The sequence below is a fragment of the Heterodontus francisci genome, chromosome 35, assembly GCF_036365525.1.
Source record: "Heterodontus francisci isolate sHetFra1 chromosome 35, sHetFra1.hap1, whole genome shotgun sequence".
NCBI lineage: Eukaryota > Metazoa > Chordata > Chondrichthyes > Heterodontiformes > Heterodontidae > Heterodontus > Heterodontus francisci.
In genome coordinates this window covers 20,554,705-20,577,230 of record NC_090405.1, presented here as the reverse complement: position 1 = coordinate 20,577,230, position 22,526 = coordinate 20,554,705, and the positions used below count along the sequence as shown (strand labels likewise).

General features: G+C 43.6%; 1 protein-coding gene, 1 long non-coding RNA gene and 1 other non-coding gene across 3 annotated transcripts; 1 reads left to right on the top strand and 2 right to left on the bottom strand.

Annotated features, from left to right (window-relative positions):
- Nucleotides 1-5,336: 5,336 nt before the first annotated feature.
- On the bottom strand, nt 5,337-5,711 carry LOC137350428 (histone H2B 1/2-like). Its single transcript, XM_068015085.1, has one exon. It carries the CDS (start codon nt 5,709-5,711, stop codon nt 5,337-5,339), a length of 375 nt encoding a protein of 124 aa, XP_067871186.1.
- Nucleotides 5,712-11,885: 6,174 nt separating this feature from the next.
- On the bottom strand, nt 11,886-16,950 carry LOC137350427 (uncharacterized). The gene is made up of 3 exons (XR_010969415.1): nt 16,642-16,950; nt 16,198-16,274; nt 11,886-13,846 (listed from the first exon to the last, which is right to left on the bottom strand). It is a non-coding gene; the product is annotated as an uncharacterized lncRNA (long non-coding RNA).
- A 3,288-nt stretch (nt 16,951-20,238) lies between these two features.
- trnam-cau (transfer RNA methionine (anticodon CAU)) lies at nt 20,239-20,310 on the top strand. Its single transcript has one exon. It is a non-coding gene; the product is annotated as a tRNA-Met (tRNA).
- Nucleotides 20,311-22,526: the final 2,216 nt, after the last annotated feature.

Here is a 22,526-nt window from a genome sequence, read left to right as displayed (position 1 = left end):
AAAGATACGCAGCACAACCACGCTAGCGTGCATATGTGATAAACAGACACACAAATAGAAACGGAAAAGGAGAAAAGATTTGAAGCAATAGCTGGAGTTCAGTTGCTGGCTTTGGGTTTGATGTAAAGTCTTTGATTGCTGTTATGGCTTGCAGTTCTTGTTGGGGACCAGTGCACACTTTCAAACTTGTTTCGCTGGTCTTCTGTCTTGAGGGTTGAGCTACTCCCATGGGTCTCTGGGACTCTGCATGTGTGTGTGTGAGAGAGGGAGGGACCTGCCTTCTGTTGTCTTCAGATTGCAGTCTCTGTCATATTTTTATTTCCATCTGGCATTATAGCATAAGAACATAATAACTAGGAGCAGGATTAGGCTATTCTGCCACTCGAGCCTGTTCCACCATTCAATAAGATCATGGCAGATCAAATCATGGCCTCAACTCCACTATCCTGCCTGCCCCTATAACCAATTATTCCCTTGTAGATCAAAAGTCAGTCTAACTCAACCTTGAATATATTCAATGACCAACCTCCACCATCCTCTTGGGTAGATAATTCCAAAGAATAGCAGCCCTTTGTGAGAAGAAATTCCTCCTCAACTCCATCTAAAATGAGAGACTCCTTATTTTGAAACTGTTCCCCCATAGTTCTCGATTCCCTCATGAGGGGAAACATCATTTCAGCAAATACCTTGTCAAGCCCCCTCAGAATCTTATGTATTTCAATAAGATTGACTCTCATTCTTCTAAACTCCAATGAGTGCACCACAACCAGGTCAACCTTTCCACATAACACAACACCTTTATCCCAGAAATCAACCTAGTGGTACTTGCCTGAACTACCTCCAATGCAAATATATCTCTCCTTAAATAAGGAGACCAAAACTGCATGCAACACTCAAGGTGTGGTCGAACCAACAACCTGCACATTTATACTCCATCCCCCTTGCAATAAACACCAACATTCCATTTGCCTTCCTAATTACTTGCTGTGTTTTCATGCTAACATTTTGTGATTCATATATGAGGACACCCAGATCCCTCTGTACCACAGCATTCTGCATTCTCTCTCTAATTAAATAATATTCTGCTTTTCTATACGTCATACCAAAGTGGATAACCTCACATTTTCCCACATTATACTTCATTGCCAAATTTTTGTCCACACACTTAACCTGTCTTTATCCCTTTGCAAACTCATTGTGTCCTCCTCACAACTTGCTTTCACACCTATCTTTGTATCCCCAGCAAATTTGATTACAATACACTCGATCCCTTCATCCAAGTTATTAATATAGATTGTAAGTAGTTGAGGCCCCAACACCAATCCCTGTGGCACCCCACTAATTAGTTTGCCAACCTGAAAAATGACCCATTTAACCCAATTCTCTGTTTCTTGTTAGTTAGCCAATCCTCTATCCGTGCTAATATATTACACCTGAACACCATGAGCTCTTATCTTGTGTTGTAACCTTTTACATGGCACTTTATCGAACGCCTTTAAAATCCAAATACACTCCATCGACTGGTTCCCCTCCATATACCCTGCTTGTTACATCCTCAAAGAACTCTAATAATTTTGTCAAACATGGTTTCCCTTTAATAAATCCATGTTGACTCTGCATGATTGTACTTTAATTTTCTGAATGTTCTGCTACCACTTACTTAATCATGGATTCCAGCATTTTCCCAATGACAGACATTAGGCTAGCAGGCCTATCATTACCTGCTTTTTGAATAGGGGTTTTACATTTGTGGTTTTAATATCCACTGGCACTGTTCCAGAATCTCGTGAATTGACGAAGATTACAACCAACGCATCCACTATGGCTGGAGCCATTTCTTTTAAACTCTGGGATGCAGGCCATCAGGTCTAGGGGATCTGTCAGATTTTAGTCCCATTAGTTTTCCTCATACATTTTTTCCAGCGACAATGATCGTTTCAAGTTCCTTCCCTCCTTTTCCCCTTGATTTTATACTATTCTTTTGATGCTTTTAGTGTTTTCTACCATGAAGACTGAGTTAAAATACTTGTTCAAAGTCTCTGCCATTTCCTTGTTTCTCATTGGACCAACCATTCAACCGAAATCGACAGCCGCTGTTTAAAATATTTCCTCGATACTTCTCACCGAGTGACAGCAATAGTTGTTGTTCGCATAACTGCCCACATCCCTACTGCCCGGCTCTATTTCCTCTATTCACTGTTCAAGAACAACAAACAGTGTGAAACTAAAGCCAAACCAGGAACGTGCATTACAGGTTTGAGGACAGAAAACAACAATGATTTTCAATAGCAGAATCTTCCCGTTCTGTCTCCCTTACCTTGTCCACACACAGCTCGAGAATGGCCTCTTCCTTCCTGCACTTTGTTCCGGGAGCAAATTCTCATTGAGAAGCGGCGCTCAGATCACCGGAGAGAAAAAAAAGAATTCAAACTGTCTCAATGAAAAACAGACCAGAATTGACCCAGAAACTTCCATTATTAAATTAATTCATCAGCACCAAACCACTTATCATTAATGCACCGAGAGGGTCTCCAAATTTATGAAATTGAAGGTGGCGGCATTTATTAAATTGTTGATTGACATCATATAGTTCAGTTCTTCATTTAATTGGGGGTGGGGGGTAGGGCGGGGGAAGGGTGCAGGGGGATGTGTGAGCAGAGGAGCAGAGCGAAATCCAGAGAGGGAACGGAAAACACACCTGGACAGATGTGAAACTGGTCAATGCACCATTACAATAACTCCATCTCTGACTCCCTCCTGACAGTAACCAACCCTTTCACAGAGACTGTGGGTGGCTCTGAAAAGAGCCTTTGGTTTATTAGATGACATTTTGGCCGCTTTAATTTTTCTGGGAGCTCTGAGCGCTGGTTTTCTTGGGTAGCAGCACGGCCTGGATATTAGGAAGCACCTCACCCTGAGCGATGGCCTCCCTTCCCAGCAGCTTGTTGAGCTCCTCGTCGTTGCGGACGGCCAGTTGCAGGTGTCTGGGGATGATGCGGGTCTTCTTGTTGTCCCGGGCCCAGTTACCGGCCAGCTCGAGGATTTCAGTGGTCAGATACTCGAGCACAGCAGCCAGATAGACCGGGGCTCCGGCACCCACACGCTCAGCATAGTTGCCCTTTCTCAGGAGCCTGTGAACACGGCCCACCGGGAACTGCAGTCCAGCCCGGGAGGAGTGAGACTTGGCCTTGGCCCTGGCCCGAGCTTTCCCGCTGGTCTTTTCCTCTTCCTCTTTTCCCCCAAAATATACTTTATTCATAAAAGTCTGTAAAAAAATACAGTACAAAACAGTTCAAAATAACACCAAGTTGACATCCCAAAAAGTGCAAAGGAAATCAGTTTTCTTTGATGCAGGAGTGAGTTTCCTCACAACCCTTCCATTTTACAGCAAACCCATATTCAGTGTATACAGCCCGAGGGGTTTCCCATGGGTCCAGCCCCTCAGTTCACTTTGGTGGGAGAACCTTACACAGTGTTTATACCTCATTGAGACTTTACAGTGGCTGCCCCTCTTCCAGACACTTTTTTAAAATTTCCAAAGTATACTTTATTCATAAAAAACTATTAAAAAAATAGATTACCAAACAGTTCCAAAAAGCACAAAGTCGAAAAATACAAGGAGTGCAAATGAGATCAGTTTCTTTCAATACAGGAGTGAGTTGCCTCACAACCCTTCCATTTCATTTTACATGCTACGTACATTTTACAGCAAACCAAATATTTTCTGGATACAGTTGAGGGGTTTCCCATTGGTCCAGCCCCTCCGTTCACTTTGCTGGGGGGACCTTACACTGTGATCTTTCCACATTGAGCCTTTGCTGCGGCTGCCCCAAGCTTTAGTGCGTCCCTCAGCATGTAGTCCTGGACCTTGGAATGTGCCAGTCCGCAACATTCGGTCCTGGACAACTCTTTGCGCTAGAAGACCAGAAAGTTTCGGGCAGACCAAAGGGTGTCTTTCACCGAATTGATAGTTCTCCAGCAGCAGTTGATGTTTGTCTCGGAGTTCGTCCCTGGGAACAGCCCGCAGAGCACAGAGTCCTGTGTTACAGAGGTGCTTGGGATGAACCTCGACAAAAACCACTGCATCTCTTTCCACACCTGCTTTGCAAAGACACATTCCAGAACGAGGATGGGCAACTGTCTCTTCCCCACCACAGCCACTTCGAGGGCATCGTGCAGAGGGGGTGTGACTCCGGGCGTGCAGGAAGGATCTGACGGGGAGGGCTCTTCTCACCACCAGCCAAGCTACATCTTGGTGCTTGTTTGAAAGTTCTGGTGATGAGGCATTCTGCCAAATGACTTTGGCAGTCTGCTCAGGCCACAATCTCACAAATACTTTCACAAAGAATGCTGAAATCCGCTGACATTGGTCCCTCTGGGCTGGGATGGTAGTGGTGGAGGCTGCTGATTGGTCACTCTGTTACTGCATCTCATGATGTGGTTCATGTTTCCAATCCCAGAGCGTCTTAATTCACCAATCCGGAGATTCCACGCTGAATAACGGCGGAAAATAACGGCGCTAAATTGTCAGACTCCAACAGATTTTTTAAATTTGAAAAGCCCGCTAATATATTTGTAAAACAAGGAGCAGCTTCAATATAGAATATCGCATTAACAGGCAATTTCATTTTACAGCAAAAAATTTGAAAATCTTTCTCCTCTTGTATTATTCTACATTTTGTTACAAGTTCCAGATACACTTTTACACTCTGGCATCTATTCGGGTTTATTCTCCGTCCTTTTTGAAACAGTCTGTAAGCGGCGGCAGAAAGTCTCATTCACAGCATTCTGCAAGCGGACACATTTCAGATCAATTTTTGTCAGGATACCGCATCACTGATTCTAGATTGAACCTATTTGTGGGAGACAAAAGCGGAGAGAAGATTTTTACTGTCAGGTGTTGAAATGTGAGACTGAGGGTTCCGACACCAGCGGGGTTTCCAGATAATGTACTTATTTAATCATTGAGGCCGAGCTTCAACAAGGGAAACAAGTGACTGAGAACTGATCTGTCAGCTTTTATTATCGAGATACAGGAAAGGGGTCGAATATGAACGCGTCCGAGATCCAAGCACACTTGGGGTCAGTGATGAGTAATTAATTTACACGGCATTATTAAGTAGAGACACAAAGATCTCAACAGTGAAAGTGAATCACCCAGAATCCATGGGGTTAAAACAGAGATCAGAAAGGCAATTAGAAAGTTCCAGACTCTTCGTATAAAAAAAAAACAAATCGATACCATTGAGATGATGATGTAGCTTTTTCAGAGAGATTGTGGGTGGCTCTTAAAAGAGCCGTTGTGTTTGGGATGTTTTTCAGTCCATTGTGCAGTTTTACTTGGAGCTGGTGTACTTGGTCACCGCCTTTGTCCCTTCCGACACGGCGTGCTTGGCCAGCTCCCCGGGCAGCAGCAGGCGCACGGCGGTCTGGATCTCCCGGGAGCTGATGGTGCTGCGCTTGTTGTAATGGGCCAGGCGGGAAGCCTCACCCGCGATGCGCCCGAAAATATCGTTCACAAACGAGTTCATGATGCTCATGGCCTTGGAGGAGATGCCGGTGTCGGGGTGAACCTGCTTCATCACTTTGTAGATGTAGATGGAGTAACTCTCCTTCCTCGACTTTCTCCGCTTCTTGCCGCCCTTTGCTGACGGTTTATTTAAGGCTTTCTTGGCGCCCTTCTTAGCAGCTGCTTTCTTCTCTTCAGGCATTTTCAGATTCAATTTCAGACACAGAAATAAACCAAACCCCTTCCGAGTGCGGATTAAATAGACAATCCCACAGCTCTATGCTGATGAGGGATGGGGGAAAGTTAAGATTGTGATTGGGCGATTGGCAATGATGTCAGTTCCGAAGAAGGGTCACTGACCCGAAACGTTAACTCTGCTTCTCTTTCTACAGATGCTGCCAGACCTGCTGAGTGAATCCAGCATTTCTTGTTTTTGTTGGCAATGATGTCACAACGGTTTTATATTGTAATACTACAATTGGTCTCTTCAGCCATCCAATCAGATTTAACATCTACAAACCAATCACTAACTCTTTCACTACATTCAGGAATTACATTTCCCAAAGACTCTCTCCAGTCCCAGTTTCTATTGGAAAATCCACCGGGAAATGTGTCCTGGCTGCGAGGGTCCCTTATTCTCAGCAGTTTCTCACATTCCGGCCTCTCTAAGTTGAGCCGCTTTTTTGGGTGCTCGGGAGGGAAAGAGTCGCCTTCAGATTGACACTTTGGTTGGCTCAAGAAGACTGAGGACACCAACACCTCACCTGCCTCATCGTCGGGGAGACTGTCAACACTGTTCTTCCCCGCGATATGATCCGGGACCGGTTTTCCATTTAATCTGTTATGGGTCATTTGTCTTTTCTGTCTATTTAGCTTATGCATTACCATAATTAAACTCTTCATATATAAACTGCTACTTCTTAATATTATATTTAAACTGTTGCTTCTTAATAAACTATTATGAGCTCGACATTATGAGCTCGACCCGCTTCTTTGTGTATCTGTGAACACAAAACCTAAATCTTACAATTCCTTCCCAGGGAATATTTTATTCAAAAAGAGACTTTTTGCACACACTGGAAATCTGAATAATAACAGAAGATTCTGGAAACACTCAGCACTTCCCGCAGCATCTGTGGAGAGAGGAAGGTAGGAGCAACGTTTCAGGTTTATTGAAGGGTCGCAGAACTGGACCATTAACCCGAGCTTCACTTCTCCACAGTTGTTTCCGGACTGGCTGAGTGTTTTCAGTATTTTAGCTTTTATCTTTCTGTATTTCATCTCTTTCTATTTTAACTGTTTGCTGTGAAACTTTCAGCATTCTGCTCAGTTCTTTGTGTAGTTATGTTTTCTTTATTTGAAGTAATGTAAATACTATCCTGAAAATACAGACAGAAATACTGGTCAATGGTAAATACTGGTAAAATATAACAGGGCACATTTACAATCATCGGATCAATGAAGACAACCTTTATTACGAATCAATTATCTTTATTTTCAATATAAATATATGAAGCAATATCAGTGTAGCACTTACAGACAAAAATCTATTACCTCACATTACCTGCTTCTTTAACCCTGACAGACCATGTCAATTTCTGCCCCTATGTTGCATTTCTCACTTTTAGCTAGAAAACGTCAGCAATTTGTGATATCGTGCAGTTTACAGATCAGACAGTCAGACACAACCTGCAATAATTGTTCAGCTTTGGTTGGACAGATGGGATTTAGAAATACTAAGAAACAAGACGAGCTGTTATTGCATTTAGTTAGCCCAAACGTTAGTGATGACCCTGTGCCAAATAAGTGAGCCTGTTGTCCCGTACCTTAGAGTAAGAATCATTCTTTATCTGTGGCAATCTGTCAGTTTCCGTTACTGAAAGAGAATGTGGAATTCATGCTGCCGTCAGTCAGTCTCTAATTCTGTATGTGAGCTTAGGATTCAGACACTGCCAATAAGTCTCTGTTGCAGTATGTAACTGTGTGATTCATTCCGTATCCGTCAGCCTCTGGTACTGTGTGTGAGAGTAGGATTGCTGTTGTATCTCTCTGCCACTGTAAACCTTTGAATCTGGGCTCATTTAACATCCGTCAGTCTCTGGTACTGCCTATGAGTGTGGGTTTTATTCAGTATCTGCCAGTTTCTGGTACTGCCTATGAGTGTGAGATTTGTTCAGTGTCTGTCAGTCTCTGGTACTCTCTGTGTGGGATGCATTCAGAAATCATTAATCTCTGGGATAGTTTGTAGTTCAGAATTCATCCTACACACAATTACATAGAATTTACAACACAGAGACAAGCTATTCTGCCCAAGTGCTGCTGGTTCCACATGAGCCTCCTCCCACCTTACCTCCTCTAATTGTATCTGCAAATCCCTCAAATCTTTTCTGCCTCATATTTAATTTATCAATCATTTAATTTGATGTTAAATGTAACAATTCTCACCCGGGTTTTCTCTGGGTGCTCCGGTTTCCTCCCACAAGCCAAAAGACTTGCAGGTTGATAGGTAGATTGGCCATTATAAATTGTCACTAGTATAGGTAGGTGGTAGGGAAATATAGGGACAGGTGGGGATGTTTGGTAGGAATATGGGATTAGTGTAGGATTAGTATAAATGGGTGGTTGATGTTCGGCACAGACTCGGTGGGCCGAAGGGCCTGTTTCAGTGCTGCATCTCTAATCTAATCCAAAAAAACCCAAGTGCTGCATGTTCCAGATTCTAACCAGGTCCAAAGCAGGGTAAAGAAGTTTCTCCTGAATTAATTATTTGATTTATTCCTGACTATTTCATATTTACAGCTTTTGACTCCACCACAAATGGGAAATATCTCTACCTCTACCCTATCAAATCCTTTCATATAATTCAGTGCTTCTATTAGGTGATCATTCAGCTTCCTCTTTTCCAAACAAAAGAGACCAGACTTGTTCAGTATTTAGAACTCCTGTGGAACAAGTAGCTCAGTTTGCAGTAATGGAATAAATACTGTATCTCAGTCTGAAAGTGTATGCGATTTTAGATGGTGATGTCTCGGAACGTGTTTTTGGGATCCTTAGGGGGGAGGGGGAGTAGCCCCAAGTCGTGGTCCACATAGGCACCAACGACATAGGTAGGAAGAGAGATGGGGATTTAAGGCAGAAATTCAGGGAGCTAGGGTGGAAGCTTAGAGCGAGAACAAACAGAGTTGTTATCTCTGGGTTGTTGCCCGTGCCACGTGATAGCGAAGCGAGGAATAGGGAGAGAGAGGAGTTGAACACATGGCTGCAGGGATGGTGCAGGAGGGAGGGTTTTGGTTTCCTGGATAATTGGGGCTCTTTCTGGGGTAGGTGGGGCCTCTACAAACAGGATGGTCTTCACCTGAACCAGAGGGGTACCAATATCCTGGGGGGGAGATTTGCTAGTGCTCTTCGGGGGGGTTTAAACTAATTCAGCAGGGGAATGGGAACCTAAATTGTAGTTCCAGTGTACAGGATGTTGAGAGTAGTGAGGTCAGGGATAAGGTTACAAGGACGCAAGAGGGCACCGGCAAGCAAGAACCTGGTTTAAAGTGTGTCTACTTCAACGCCAGGAGCATCCGGAATAAGGTGGGTGAGCTTGCAGCATGGGTTGGTACCTGGGATCTCGATGTAGTGGCCATTTTGCAGACATGGCGAGAGCAGGGGCAGGAATGGATGCTGCAGGTTCCGGGATTTAGATGTTTCAGTAAGAACAGAGAAGATGGTAAAAGAGGCGGGGGGGGGGGGGGGGGGGGGGGGTGGGGGGGGTGGGATTGTTAATCAAGGAGAGTATTACAACGACAGAAAGGATGTTTGAGGACTCGTCTACTGAGGTAGTATGGGCCGAGGTTAGAAACAGGAGAGGTGAGGTCACCCTGTTGGGAGTCTTTTATAGACCTCCGAATAGTTCCAGAGATGTAGAGGAAAGGATAGCGAAGATGATTCTCGACAGGGGCGAGAGTAACAGGGTAGTTGTTATGGGGGACTTTAACTTTCCAAATATTGACTGGAAATACTATAGTTCGAGTACTTTAGATGGGTCAGTTTTTGTCCAGTGTGTGCAGGAGGGTTTTCTGACACAGTATGTAGACAGGCCAACCAGGGGCGATGCCACATTGGATTTGGTACTGGGTAATGAACCCGGCCAGGTGTTAGATTTAGATGTAGGTGAGCACTTTGGTGATAGTGATCACAATTCGGTTAGGTTTACCTTCGCGATGGGCAGGGACAGGTATATACCGCAGGGCAAGAATTATAGCTGGGGGAAAGGAAATTATGATGCGATTAGGCAAGATTTAGGATGCGTAGGATGGGGAAGGAAACTGCAGGGGATGGGAACAATTGAAATGAGGAGCTTATTCAAGGAGCAGCTACTGCGTGTCCTTGATAAGTATGTACCTGTCAGGCAGGGACGAAGTTGTCGAGCGAGGGAGCCGAGGTTTACTAAAGAAGTTGAAGCGCTTGTCAAGAGGAAGAAGAAGGCTTATGTTAGGATGAGACGTGAAGGCTCAGTTAGGGTGCTTGAGAGTTACAAGCTAGCCAGGAAGGATCTAAAGGGAGAGCTAAGAAGAGCAAGGAGAGGACACGAGAAGTAATTGGCGGATAGGATCAGGGAAAACCCTAAGGCTTTCTATAGGTATATCAGGAATAAAAGAATGACGAGAGTTAGATTAGGGCCAATCAAGGATAGTAGTGGGAAGTTGTGTGTGGAATCAGAGGAGGTAGGGGAAGTGTTAAATGAATATTTTGCGTCAGTATTTACAGTAGAGAAAGAAAATGTTGTCAAGGAGAATACTGAGATTCAGGCTACTAGGCTAGATGGGATTGAGGTTCACAAGGAGGAGGTGTTAGCAATTTTGGAGAGTGTGAAAATGGATAAGTCCCCTGGGCCAGATGGGATTTATCCTCGGATTCTCTGGGAAGCTAGGGAGGAGATTGCAGAGCCTTTGTCCTTGATCTTTATGTCGTCATTGTCGACAGGAATAGTGCCAGAAGACTGGAGGATAGCAAATGTTGTCCCCTTGTTCAAGAAGGGGAGTAGAGACAGCCCTGGTAATTATAGACCGGTGAGCCTTACCTCGGTTATGGGTAAAATGTTGGAAAAGGTTATAAGAGACAGGATTTATAATCATCTTGAAAAGAATAAGTTCATTAGCGATAGTCAGCACGGTTTTGTGAAGGGTAGGTCGTGCCTCACAAACCATATTGAGTTTTTCGAGAAGGTGACCAAACAGGTGGATGAGGGGAAAGCAGTGGATGTGGTGTATATGGATTTCAGTAAGGTGTTTGATAAGGTTCCCCAAGGTAGGCTATTGCAGAAAATACGGAAGTATGGGGTTGAAGGTGATTTAGAGCTTTGGATCAGAAATTGGCTAGCTGAAAGAAGACAGAGGGTGGTGGTTGATGGCAAATGTTCATCCTGGAGTTTAGTTACTAGTGGTGTACCGGAAGGATCTGTTTTGGGGCCACTGCTGTTTGTCATTTTTATAAATGACCTGGAAGAGGGTGTAGAAGGGTGGGTTAGTAAATTTGCGGATGACACAAAGGTCGGTGGAGTGGTGGATAGTGCCGAAGGATGTTGTAGGGTTCAGAGGGACATAGATAGGCTGCAGAGCTGGGCTGAGAGATGGCAAATGGAGTTTAATGCGGAAAAGTGTGAGGTGATTCACTTTGGAAGGAGTAACAGGAATGCAGAGTACTGGGCTAATGGGAAGATTCTTGGTAGTGTAGATGAACAGAGAGATCTTGGTGTCCAGGTACATAAATCCCTGAAAATTGCTACCCAGGTTAATAGGGCTGTTAAGAAGGCATATGGTGTGTTAACTTTTATTAGTAGGGGGATCGAGTTTCGGAGCCACAATGTCATGCTGCAGCTGTACAAAACTCTGGTGAGACCGCACCTGGAGTATTGCGTGCAGTTCTGGTCACCGCATTATCGGAAGGATGTGGAAGCTTTGGAAAGGGTGCAGAGGAGATTTACTAGGATGTTGCCTCGTATGGAGGGAAGGTCTTACGAGGAAAGGCTGAGGGACTTGAGGTTGTTTTCGTTGGAGAGAAGGAGGAGGAGAGGTGACTTAATAGAGACATATAAGATAATCAGAGGGTTAGATAGGGTGGATAGTGAGAGTCTTTTTCCTCGGATGGTGATGGCAAACACGAGGGGACATAGTTTAGTTTAGAGATACAGCACTGAAACAGGCCCTTCGGCCCACCGAGTCTGTGCCGATCATCAACCACCCATCTATACTAATCCTACACTAATTCCATATTCCTACCACATCCCCACCTGTCCCTATATTTCCCTCCCACCTACCTATACTTGGGGCAATTGCTAATGGCCAATTTACCTATCAACCTGCAAGTCTTTGGCATGTGGGAGGAAACCGGAGCACCCGGAGGAAACCCATGCAGACACAGGGAGAACTTGCAAACTCCACACGGGCAGTACCCAGAATTGAACCCGGGTGGCTGGAGCTGTGAGGCTGCGGTGCTAACCACTAACCACTGCGCCACTGTGCCACCCTGCGCCATAGCTTTAACTTGAGGGGTGATAGATATAGGACAGATGTTAGAGGTAGTTTCTTTACTCAGAGAGTAGTAGGGGCGTGGAACGCCCTGCCTGCAGCAGTAGTAGACTCACCAACTTTAAGGAAATTTAAGTGGTCATTGGATAGACATATGGATGAAAATGGAATAGTGTAGGTCAGATGGTTTCACAGGTCGGCGCAACATCGAGGTCTGAAGGGCCTGTACTGTGCTGTAATGTTCTAATTCTAAAAAAGAAAAATAGGTATGTAATGTGTAGCTCAGGCTGCAATAAATAATTGAGACAGTATCTTTCATTCGAACACTATAGATTTATGGCGTGCGATGTTATATGTACTTCTGTCTGTTCTAATGGAATATATAATGTTATTTCTCAGTCTGATACTGCTTGTTTATTCATTCACAGGATGTTGACATCGCTGGCAAGGTCAGTATTTATTGCCCATCAGTAATTACTCTTACAATTATGCTGAGTGGTTTACTGGGCCATTTCAGAGGACAGTTAAGATTGAATCACATTCCTGTGGGTCTGGAATCACTTATTGGCCAGACTGGGTCAGAATGGCAGATTTCCTTCTCTTAAGGACATTCCTGGATCTGATGGATTTTCTTGCAACAATCTAGTAGTTCCAAGGTCACTAGTATTGATACTAGATTTTTTAATTCCAGATTTTTTTAATTAACTGAAATTAAATTACTCAGATTCTGTCGTGGAATTTGAACTCATGTCTCTGGATCATTAGTCGAGACTTCTGGATTATTAATCTTGGAGCATAATAACTAAAACAACCTGATATGAGATTTTTTTATACTGCTTTGTAATGTGGAGCTCAGTCTACACAAATGGAATTGATAATCTATTTCACTCTGATAATGTTTGAGATGTTTTTGGCTGGTAAATAATCCGTATCTCAGTCTACTGTATTTTTCAATTCCGCAGTCTGGGTAAGTTCTGCACTGGCATCTAATTTACATCACAGTTTAGACTTCATATTAGCATTGCTCAATCTGATACTGCATGTGATTTTTGCACTGGTATTGTTTAGATCAATCTATATGAATGGAATCAATACTGTATTTCAGTTTGATATTGTTTGAGTTTTTAGAATGGTATATAATGTTTAGATCAATCTGCACTAATGGAATTGATTCTGTATCTTTCAATTTGACAGTGTGGGTGAGTTCTGAACTGGTATCTAATTTGTGTCTCAGGTTACAATATCTTTCAGCAGCTTTAAATATTTCACTGTAATGAATGTTGGACTTGTATGTAACTTGTATCTTAAGGTACACTATGGGGATGTTTAAACATCCTTTATAATCAATCGATGTGAACTTTGCCTATGGTATTTAATTTAAATGTCAGGGTATTCCATTAGGTTAGATTCTGTGTCATCCAATCAGTACCATGTGCCAATTCTATCTGATATTTAATTGATAGCTAAGTCTGCATTATATTTAGGTTGACACATTACATTTTCATCTGCTAGTGGGTGTGATTTTGACCTGGGATTGATGTATCTGACTGTCAGTGGGACTCAATTGGGGTGAAATGGAAACAACTTCTTTCTCTCCTGCTTTGTTTGATTCTTGGATTGAAATGATGACTCTGGAACGTGGGATCAACGTGGGCCTGACTACTTTTGCAGTCTGACACTGTGGAACTGATGAACCAACTGTGGCTCTGCATTCTGAGTGATAATGTACCGACTGTGTGTGAGAGGAGCTGGCTGCACTGTTCCTTGTGCCTCGAGTGCAGCAACCATCACATTCATCATGATTCCTTCAAGTATTTGCCTGGAAGAAGAAAAAGTATATCTTATAACTCAAGAACAGGTGAGGTGTAAAATATCAAAGTGATCAATTTAATCTCTCAACGAATAATCATTAATAATAGCCACAAATGAAAACCAGTGTCAGTGTCTGCCTCCACTGAAGTACTGAAGCTCCCAGCTCCTGCAACACAAGTGTTCTGGGCAGATCCATCCAGCCAAAACACTGCACTGGGAACATCCCAACTGCTCTATGCTCCACACATATTTCCAGCCATCCTGCTTCATATGAATGAATGAAGAAAAATAAAGCCCAATGTGTGTATCCCACAATTCCTTTCTCCCCATACACGTGTTCCACCTCCCCTTAAATGTGTCAATACTATCCGCCGCACCCTCTCCTTGTGAAAGCAAATTCCAGATTCCACTCACCACTCACTACATAAATAGGGTTTTCAAGAATTCCTCAATGGTTTTATTAATGATGATTTTATATTTTTGGCTCTTGTTTCGGACACCAACACAAGTAGAAACATATCTCCGTGTACCCTATCAAAGCCCTTCACCATTTCCTTACCTTTCTTTCATTTGCTCATAGGTTGTGGGCATCATTGGCCAGGCCAGCATTTATTGTCCGTTCCTTATTGTCCTTGATATAGTGGTGGTGAGCTGCCTTCTTGAACCACTGCAGTCTTTGCTGTGTAGGTACAACCAAAGCGCTGTTTGGAAGGGAGTACCAGGATTTTGACCCAGTGACAGTGAAGGATTGGCAATTTAGTTCCAAGTCAGGATGGTGTGTGGCTTGGAGGGGAACTTTCAGATGGTGGTTTGCTGCCCTTGTCCTTTTAGGTGGTAGAGGTGGCGGGTTTGGAAGGTACTGTCCAAGAAGCCTTGGTGAGTTGTTGCAGTGCAGCTTGTAGATGGTACACACTGCTGTCACTGTGCATCAGTGGTAATGGGAGTGAATATTTAAGGTGGCGGATGCGATGCCAATCAAGCGGGCTAATTTGTCCTGGATGGCGTCGAGCTTCTTGAGTGTTGTTAAAGCTGCATTCATCCACGCAAGGGGAGAATATTTGATCACACTTCTGACTTGTGCCTTGTAAATAGTGGGCAGGTATTGGGGAGACAGGAGGTGAGTTACTTGCTGAAGAATTCCTAGCCTCTGACCTGCTCTTACAGCCACAGCATTTATGTGGCTGGTATAATTAAGTTTCTGGTCAATGGTATCCCCAAGATGTTAATAGTGGGGGATTCAGCAATGGCAATGTCATTGAACATCAAGGGGAGATGATTGGATTCTCTCTTGTTTGAGATGGTCATTGCCTGGCATTTATGTGGCACGAATGTTACTTGCCAGGTATCAGCCTAAGCCTGGATGTTGTCCAGGTCTTGCTACATCTGGACACGGGCTGCTTCAGTATCTGAGGAGTCATGAATGGTGCTGAACATTGTGCAATCATCAGCGAACATCCCCACTTCTCGCCTTTTGATGGAGGGAAGGTCATTCATGAAGCAGCTGAAGATGGTTGGGCCTTGGAAAATACCCTGAGGAACTACTGCAGTGATGTCCTGGGAGTGAGATGATTGACCTGAACAACCAAAGCCATCTTCCTTTATGCTTGGTATTAACTTCCTTTTTTAAAAAAAATGTTTTCCCCCTAATTCCCATTGACTCCAGTTTTGCTAGGGCTCCTTGATGCTACACAAGGTCAATAGCTGCCTTGATGTCAAGGGCAGTCACTCTCACCTCACAATGCAATGTTTCTTGAACCCTAAAATAAAAGCAAAATTCTGCAGATGCTGGAAATCTGAAATAAAAACATAAAATACTGAAAATACCCAGCACGTCAGGCAGCATATGTTGAGAGAGAAGCAGAGTTAATTTCTCAGGTCTGTGGCCTTTCATCTTATAATCTGTTGTATGTAAGATCAGGTTCATTCAGTTTGCAGAAATGGAATGAATACTGTGTCTTCCACTCTGACCATTTGTGAGATTTGTGGAGTGGTGTGTAACATGGAGCTCAGTCTGCAGTCTGGGTCCATTATTGAGATTAATTCTGTACTTTACAATCAGGTACTGTTTGTCTGTTCCATCTGACATTGAATTTGTAGTTCAGGCTGCTCTCTTGTGAGAGTGACACAGTGCCTTGCAATCTGATAGTGGGTGTGATTTTGGACTGGGATTGATGTATCTACCTGTGAGTAGGACTGAGTTGGGGTGAAATGGAAACAACTTCAGTCTTTCCTGCTCTGAGTGACTGTTGGATTGAGTAAATGTCTCTGGAACTTGGGATCAGTGCCGGTCTGACTACTTCTGCTGGCGGTGATTGTGGAACTGATGTCTCTGCTCTCTGTGAGTGATACTGTACTTACTGTGTGTGAGGAGCTGGCTGCACTTCCCCTTGTGTCGAGGAATCACGACATTTATTCTGCTTCCATCAAGTATTTGCCTGTAGAAAGGAAATGTATTTATTATAATTCAGGAAGAGGTGTGGTAGAAGATACAAAAGTGACCAAAACAATTTTTCAATTAATAATCACTATGAACAATCACAAAGGAAACCCAGCAATACAAACAGAGTCAGTGTCTGATTCCACTGCAGTCCTGCAGCCCCCAGCTACTGCATACCAGGGGCTTTGGCCATTTTACAACAATTTAATGACATCCGGAAACAATCCACTGGGGCCATGAATGGGACTGACCGACGGAACAGGGACTTTTACACAGGTCAGATTTCCAGTTCCCGCTCCCATGGTCTAACCGTTCAAGCGAAACCAAACAGCCGCTGTTTAAAATGTGTCCTTCACACTTCTCACCTGGTGCCCATAATAGATTCTCTTTGTGTAACTCCCCACATCCTGACTGTCCGCTTCTGTTTTCACACTTCACTGTCCAATAACAACGAACTGTGGGATGAGGCTGGATCGCTCTCTTTGCGCTGGCACGGACATGATGGGCCGAATGGCCTCATTCTGTGTCGGAATTTTTCCATGTTTCTGTTTGCGGAATTGTTGCAGAAATCTGCGCCTGCGCTCCCCTCCCCCAGCACTGCCTGTGAGCGGAAGAAGATGGTTTAAAACAGCCGCCAATGGAGAGATCCCGGTCCTGGGGGAAGGGAGCAAACAGCAGCCTCCTTCCAGCAGCACATCGCTTTGGGAGCGTGTCCGCAGATGGACTCAGAGATCAGCATCGAGTCCGGGGCAAGTTCAGGGGGAGGCGGGGGCTGTTTGTAAGAGGCGGAATGGAGCAGGAACTGGTCCCGGAACATGGAGTGAGTGGGGGAAGGGAGAGACCATTCTCGGGCTGTGTGGACAAAGGGATGGCGACAGAATGGGAAGAATTTGTTATTGAAATTCAATGCTGCTTCCTCTCCCCAGACCAGCAGTGAATATTCCTGGTTTAGTTCCAGTCTCAGCCGGTTTGTTGCTATTTGACAGTGAAGAGCGGAAACAGAGCCAGACAGGAAGAATGTGGGGAGTTATACAAAGAGCATCTGTAAGTCGCCAGGTGAGAACTAAGACAGGCTCATTTTAAACAGGTTAATGCCATGGGAGCAATAAATGGAAATCTGACCAGTGCAAATGTCCCTGCTCCATCGGATATTTCCATTCATGGAGCAGTGCAGGGTTTGGGCTCTGTCTACATATCATTACATTGTTGTCATAGCGCCCAATACTCCAAGGATACAGACCCTGAGTGCTGCAGTACTGCAGTGGAGTCAAACATTTGATAATGTTTGTATCCCTGGGGTTCCTTTGTGGCCGTTCATAATGATTATTCATCGAGACATTAAGCTGATGGTCTTTGTATCTTCCACCTCACCTGTACTTGAGTTGTAAAACATACTTTTGTTTCAACAGGAAAATAAATGAAGAAGCCAGAGTAAATGGGATGTTTCCTCCACCAAGTTACAAGGAAGAGTGTCACCAGCTCCTTCTCACACACAGTCCGTACATTATCACTCACAGAGCGCAGAGACACAGACAGGTCATCAGTTCCACAGTCTCAGACAGCAGAAATAGTTCCAGAGACACATTTTCAATCCATCTATCCAACAGAGCAGGAGAGACAGACGTTGTTTCCCTGTTACCATAACTCAGTACGACTGACAGGTAGATACATAAATCCCAGTCCAAATTCTCACCGACTATCAAATTATCAGTGTGTCAATCCCACAATAGTGCAAACTCAGCTGCAAATTAAATACACATAGAACTGACACATGGTTCCTGTTTCAAAGTTACAGAATTAACCTCAATAATATAATTTGAGATTCAAATTAAATACCAGCCCAATATTTACTCACGTTATGATTTTATAAGTTTTAGTATTAATTCCCATAGTGCATCCTGACATATACATTAGATACATAATTATTAATGTTTTAGACGTGAGTATAGCAGGTATGATAAGTAAGTTCGCAGATGACACAAAAATTGGTGATGTTGTAACAGTGAGGAGGAAAGCCTTAGGTTACAGGACAGTATAGATGGGCTGGTAAAATGGACGGAGCAGTGGCAAATGGAATTTCATCCTGAGAAGTGTGAGGTGATGCACTTTGGGAGGACTAACAAGGCAAGGGAATAGACAATGGATGGTAGCACCCTAGGAAGTACAGAAAGTCAGAGGGACCTTGGTGTACTTGTCCATAGATCACTGAAGGCAGCAGCACAGGTAGATAAGGTGGTTAGGAAAGCATATGGGCTACTTGTCTTTATTAGCGGAGGCATAGAATATAAGAGCAGGGAGATTATGATGGAGCTGTATAAAACGCTAGTTAGGCCACAGCTGGAGCACTGTGTACAGTTCTGGACACCATCCTATAGGAAGGATGTGATTGCACTGGAGAGGGTGCAGAGGAGATTCACCAGGATGTTGCCTGGGCTGGAGCATTTCTGCTATGAAGAGAAACTGAAAAGGCTAGGGTTGTTTTCCTTAGAGCAGAGAAGGCTGAGAGGGGACATCATTGAAGTATACAAAATTATGAGGGGCATTGATAGGTTAGATAGGAAGAGACTTCCTCCCTTAGCAGAGGGGTCAATAACCAGGGGGCAAAGATTTAAGGTAAAGGGAAAGAGGTTTAGAGGGGAATTTGAGGAAATTGTTTTTCACCCAGAGGGTGGTTGGAATCTGAACACACTGCCTGAAGGGGTGGTAGAGGTAGGAACCCTCACAACATTTAAGAAGCATTTAGATGAGCACTTGAAACGTCATAGCATACAAGGCTGCGGGCCAAGTGCAGGAAAATGGGATTAGAATAGTTAGGTGCTTGATGGCCAGCACAGACACGATGGGCCAAAGGGCCTGTTTCTGTACTGTATAACTCTATGACTCTATATAAGTCTAAGTCTCAAGTGCGTTATCAGATTGAGAGAATCTGAAAGATAGTATAACCTGAGATACAAACTGAGATTTCAGTTTAAAACTCACCCGGATTGTGAAACTAAAAGATACTGTCGCAATTCCATTAGTGCAGACTCAGCTCTACATGACAGAGCAGGGAACATATTTAAACAACCGGGAACACTTTTACACAAGACGGATCATATTTACACAACTGAGAAGACCTTTACCCAACAGGGAACCATTTTACATAATACCAGAGAGCATCTTTACACAACAGCGAATACAGTAAGAAAGAAAATAAGCAAATTTTTATCGTGCACAGGGAATGTGGGGTGGATTGTGATCTCAGACAGGGAATGTGGGATGTTTTGGGATCTCACACAGGGAATGTGGGTGGACTGGGCTCTCACACAGGGAATGTGGGGTGGATTGTGAGCTCAGACAGGGAATGTGGGATGGACTGGGCTCTCACACAGGGAATGTGGGTTGGACTGGGATCTCACACACAGCCTCATGCTGTCCGAAAGACCCAGACAGCCAGTGAAGGACGTTTAAAACATAGTCACTGTTGTCGGAAATGCTGCATCCAATTTGCCACGAAGATCAATCTGATAATGAGCACATAATCACTTGTTTTAGTGACGTTGAGGGATAAATACTGGCCAGGACAAGAGGGAGAGCTTAAAACAGAAAACACTGAAAATATTCTATTACACAGCAGGAAATATCTTTAAAAGAACACAGGGGACATCTTAACAGAGAACACGTTTCCATAAATCATCCGTCTTTCGCTGTCTCTTGCTGGTTTGCTCAGTAACTTTCTCTGTCTGTTCCTTTCTGGATCCTGAAATCTCTTCCTGGTTTTCTGTGTGTCTTTCTCTGCCTGCCTGATTGTCGGTGCTGTTACTCAGTGTCCTTGTGCCATTGTGCAGTGAGGGTGAGTCTGTCAGCGAGTGTGTCGCTGAGTCTGGGTTCTTGAGCAATCTGACAACAATCCTATTTTGTAAAAAAAATTGGGGAAATGAACATATTTCACTAATAGGCAGTTGAAGTTAAAATCATCCAATAGCAGAGTGGCGCAGCGGAAGCGTGCTGGGCCCATAACCCAGAGGTCGATGGATCGAAACCATTCTCTGCTATTCATATTTTGTAGTAACACAAATTGTTTACTTTCAAAACATCAAGTATTTATCCACAATCACATCATGCTTCTTCAAACACTTTCTTGGAATCAGCGTTTTTCTTCCACTCAACACATCAATCAGCAACAAGTCTCACAAACCAATTTGTTGCGCACACGAACACAAGCTGCACCAGCTGCAAACACGTTTCACCCCAGTCTCTCCTCTTTGTCAAACCATTCCTGCAGCGCCTCCTCTCCACCAGCAGATGTAAAACGACGGCAAATGGTCACAGTCAGGAGATGGTGAGTAACAGAAAGTAAAACAATAACACGCAAAACCTTTACTGAACATTGAATTCAATAATTTCCCAGCATGACAGCACCCACCACACACTCCCCCCGCCCTCTCCTTTTTATGTGCAGTTATTTTTCCTTTTTTTCTTTTTAATTTGCTTATTTTATTTTAGGTTTTTTAGTGTGTTTAGTTTGTTTCTACTGTTTCTGCTTTTTAATTTTTTTATTGCTTGTGCTTGGAGTGCTCTGTGCTTTACAGTCTATTTACACCCTCTCTGTACTAATGTTTTGTCTTTCAGCACACCATTAACATACAACCTTTGTTCATGGCCTTTCATGACCTTCTGGTCAGTTATTCTCTGTGACCTTGTCCTATCAACACCTTCTCTTTTGTTATCTCTCCCACCCCCACCCCCCCCCCCCCCCCACCTGCTTTACTTGCTTCAAATCTTTTACATTTCTAATATTTGTCAGTTCTGAAGAAGGGTCACTACCTGAAACGTTAACTCTGTTTCTCTCTCCACAGATGCTGCCAGAGCTGCTGGGTATTTCCAGCATTTCTTGTGTTTATTTCAGACAAGTGCCCTGTTTCTCTATCTCAGTCTCATTGTCTCTCTCTCTCTCTGTCTGTCCCTCACTGTCTGCTTCCTAATAGTCTATTCTTGGTTTTCTGTGTTTTTCTCTCTCTGTCCCGTTGTCGATGGTGTTACTCAGCGTCCTTGTAACATTGTGTAGCCAGGCTGAGCCTCCCAACACCTGTGTTGCTGTAATAAAAACAGAAAATGCTGGAAATGCTCAGTTGGTCTGGCAGCATCTGTGCAGAGAGAAACAGTTAACAGTTCAGATCTGTTTCGTTAGCTCACATTAACTTTGTTCTCTCTCCACAGATGCTGCCAGACCTGCTGACTATTTCAAGCATTTTCTGTTTATGTTTCAGATTTCCAGCATCTGCAGTATTTTGCTTTTGTACGTGTGTTGCTTTGTCTGGGACTGTTTGAGTGCAATGCTATTGCTTTATAAACAGCGTTGAAACAAACATTTATCTCGCTAACACACAGCACTAATACACAGCTGGATATAAACAGCAGCCTGCAGCAGAGGGCGCAGTGGAAGTTTATTAACACAAATAATTCACCAACACTATATTTACTGCTATCCCCAATCACACCACGCTTCATCTTAACACGTTTTACTCTTTATTTACATCAACTTCTTCCTTCCAGTAAACACTTCAATTTGGAACACAGCTTCCAAATCACCTTTATTCACAAACCCGAACACACACCAGCCCAGACTTTCCCCTTTCTGTCAACCCATTCCTGCATCACTGCCTCTCCAACAACAGTTGTTGCGAGAATCATACAATCATAGAATGGCTAAAGCACAGAAGGAGGCCATTCGGCCTGTCGAACCCGTGCTGGCTCTCTGTTAGAGCAACTCACCTCATTTCACTCCCCAGTCAGTTCAATTTTGGAGGTGGGAAAACTTCTCGAAAGAATAATTCGGGACAAAATTAATAGTCCCATGGACAAATGTGAGTTAATTCAAGAAAGCCAGCATGGATTTCTTAAGGGAAAATCATGTTTAACTGTCCTGCTGGAGTTTTTTGATGAGGTAACAGAGAGGGTTGATGAGGGCAATGCTGTTGATGTGGTCTACATGGACTTTCAAAAGGTCTGGCAGCATCTGAAAGGTCACTGACCTGAAACGTTAACTTTGCTTATCTCTGTACAGATGCTGCCTGACCTGCTGAGTATTTCCAGCATTTCTTGTTTTCATTATGGCACAGAGTTCCCTTTTCAAACTTACAGAATTAACCACAATAATGTACTCTTGAGATTCAAGTTAAATATCAGCCCAATATGTACACACATTATGAGTTTATAAGTTTCAGTATTAATTCCCATAGTGCATCCTGACATATACATTAGATATAAC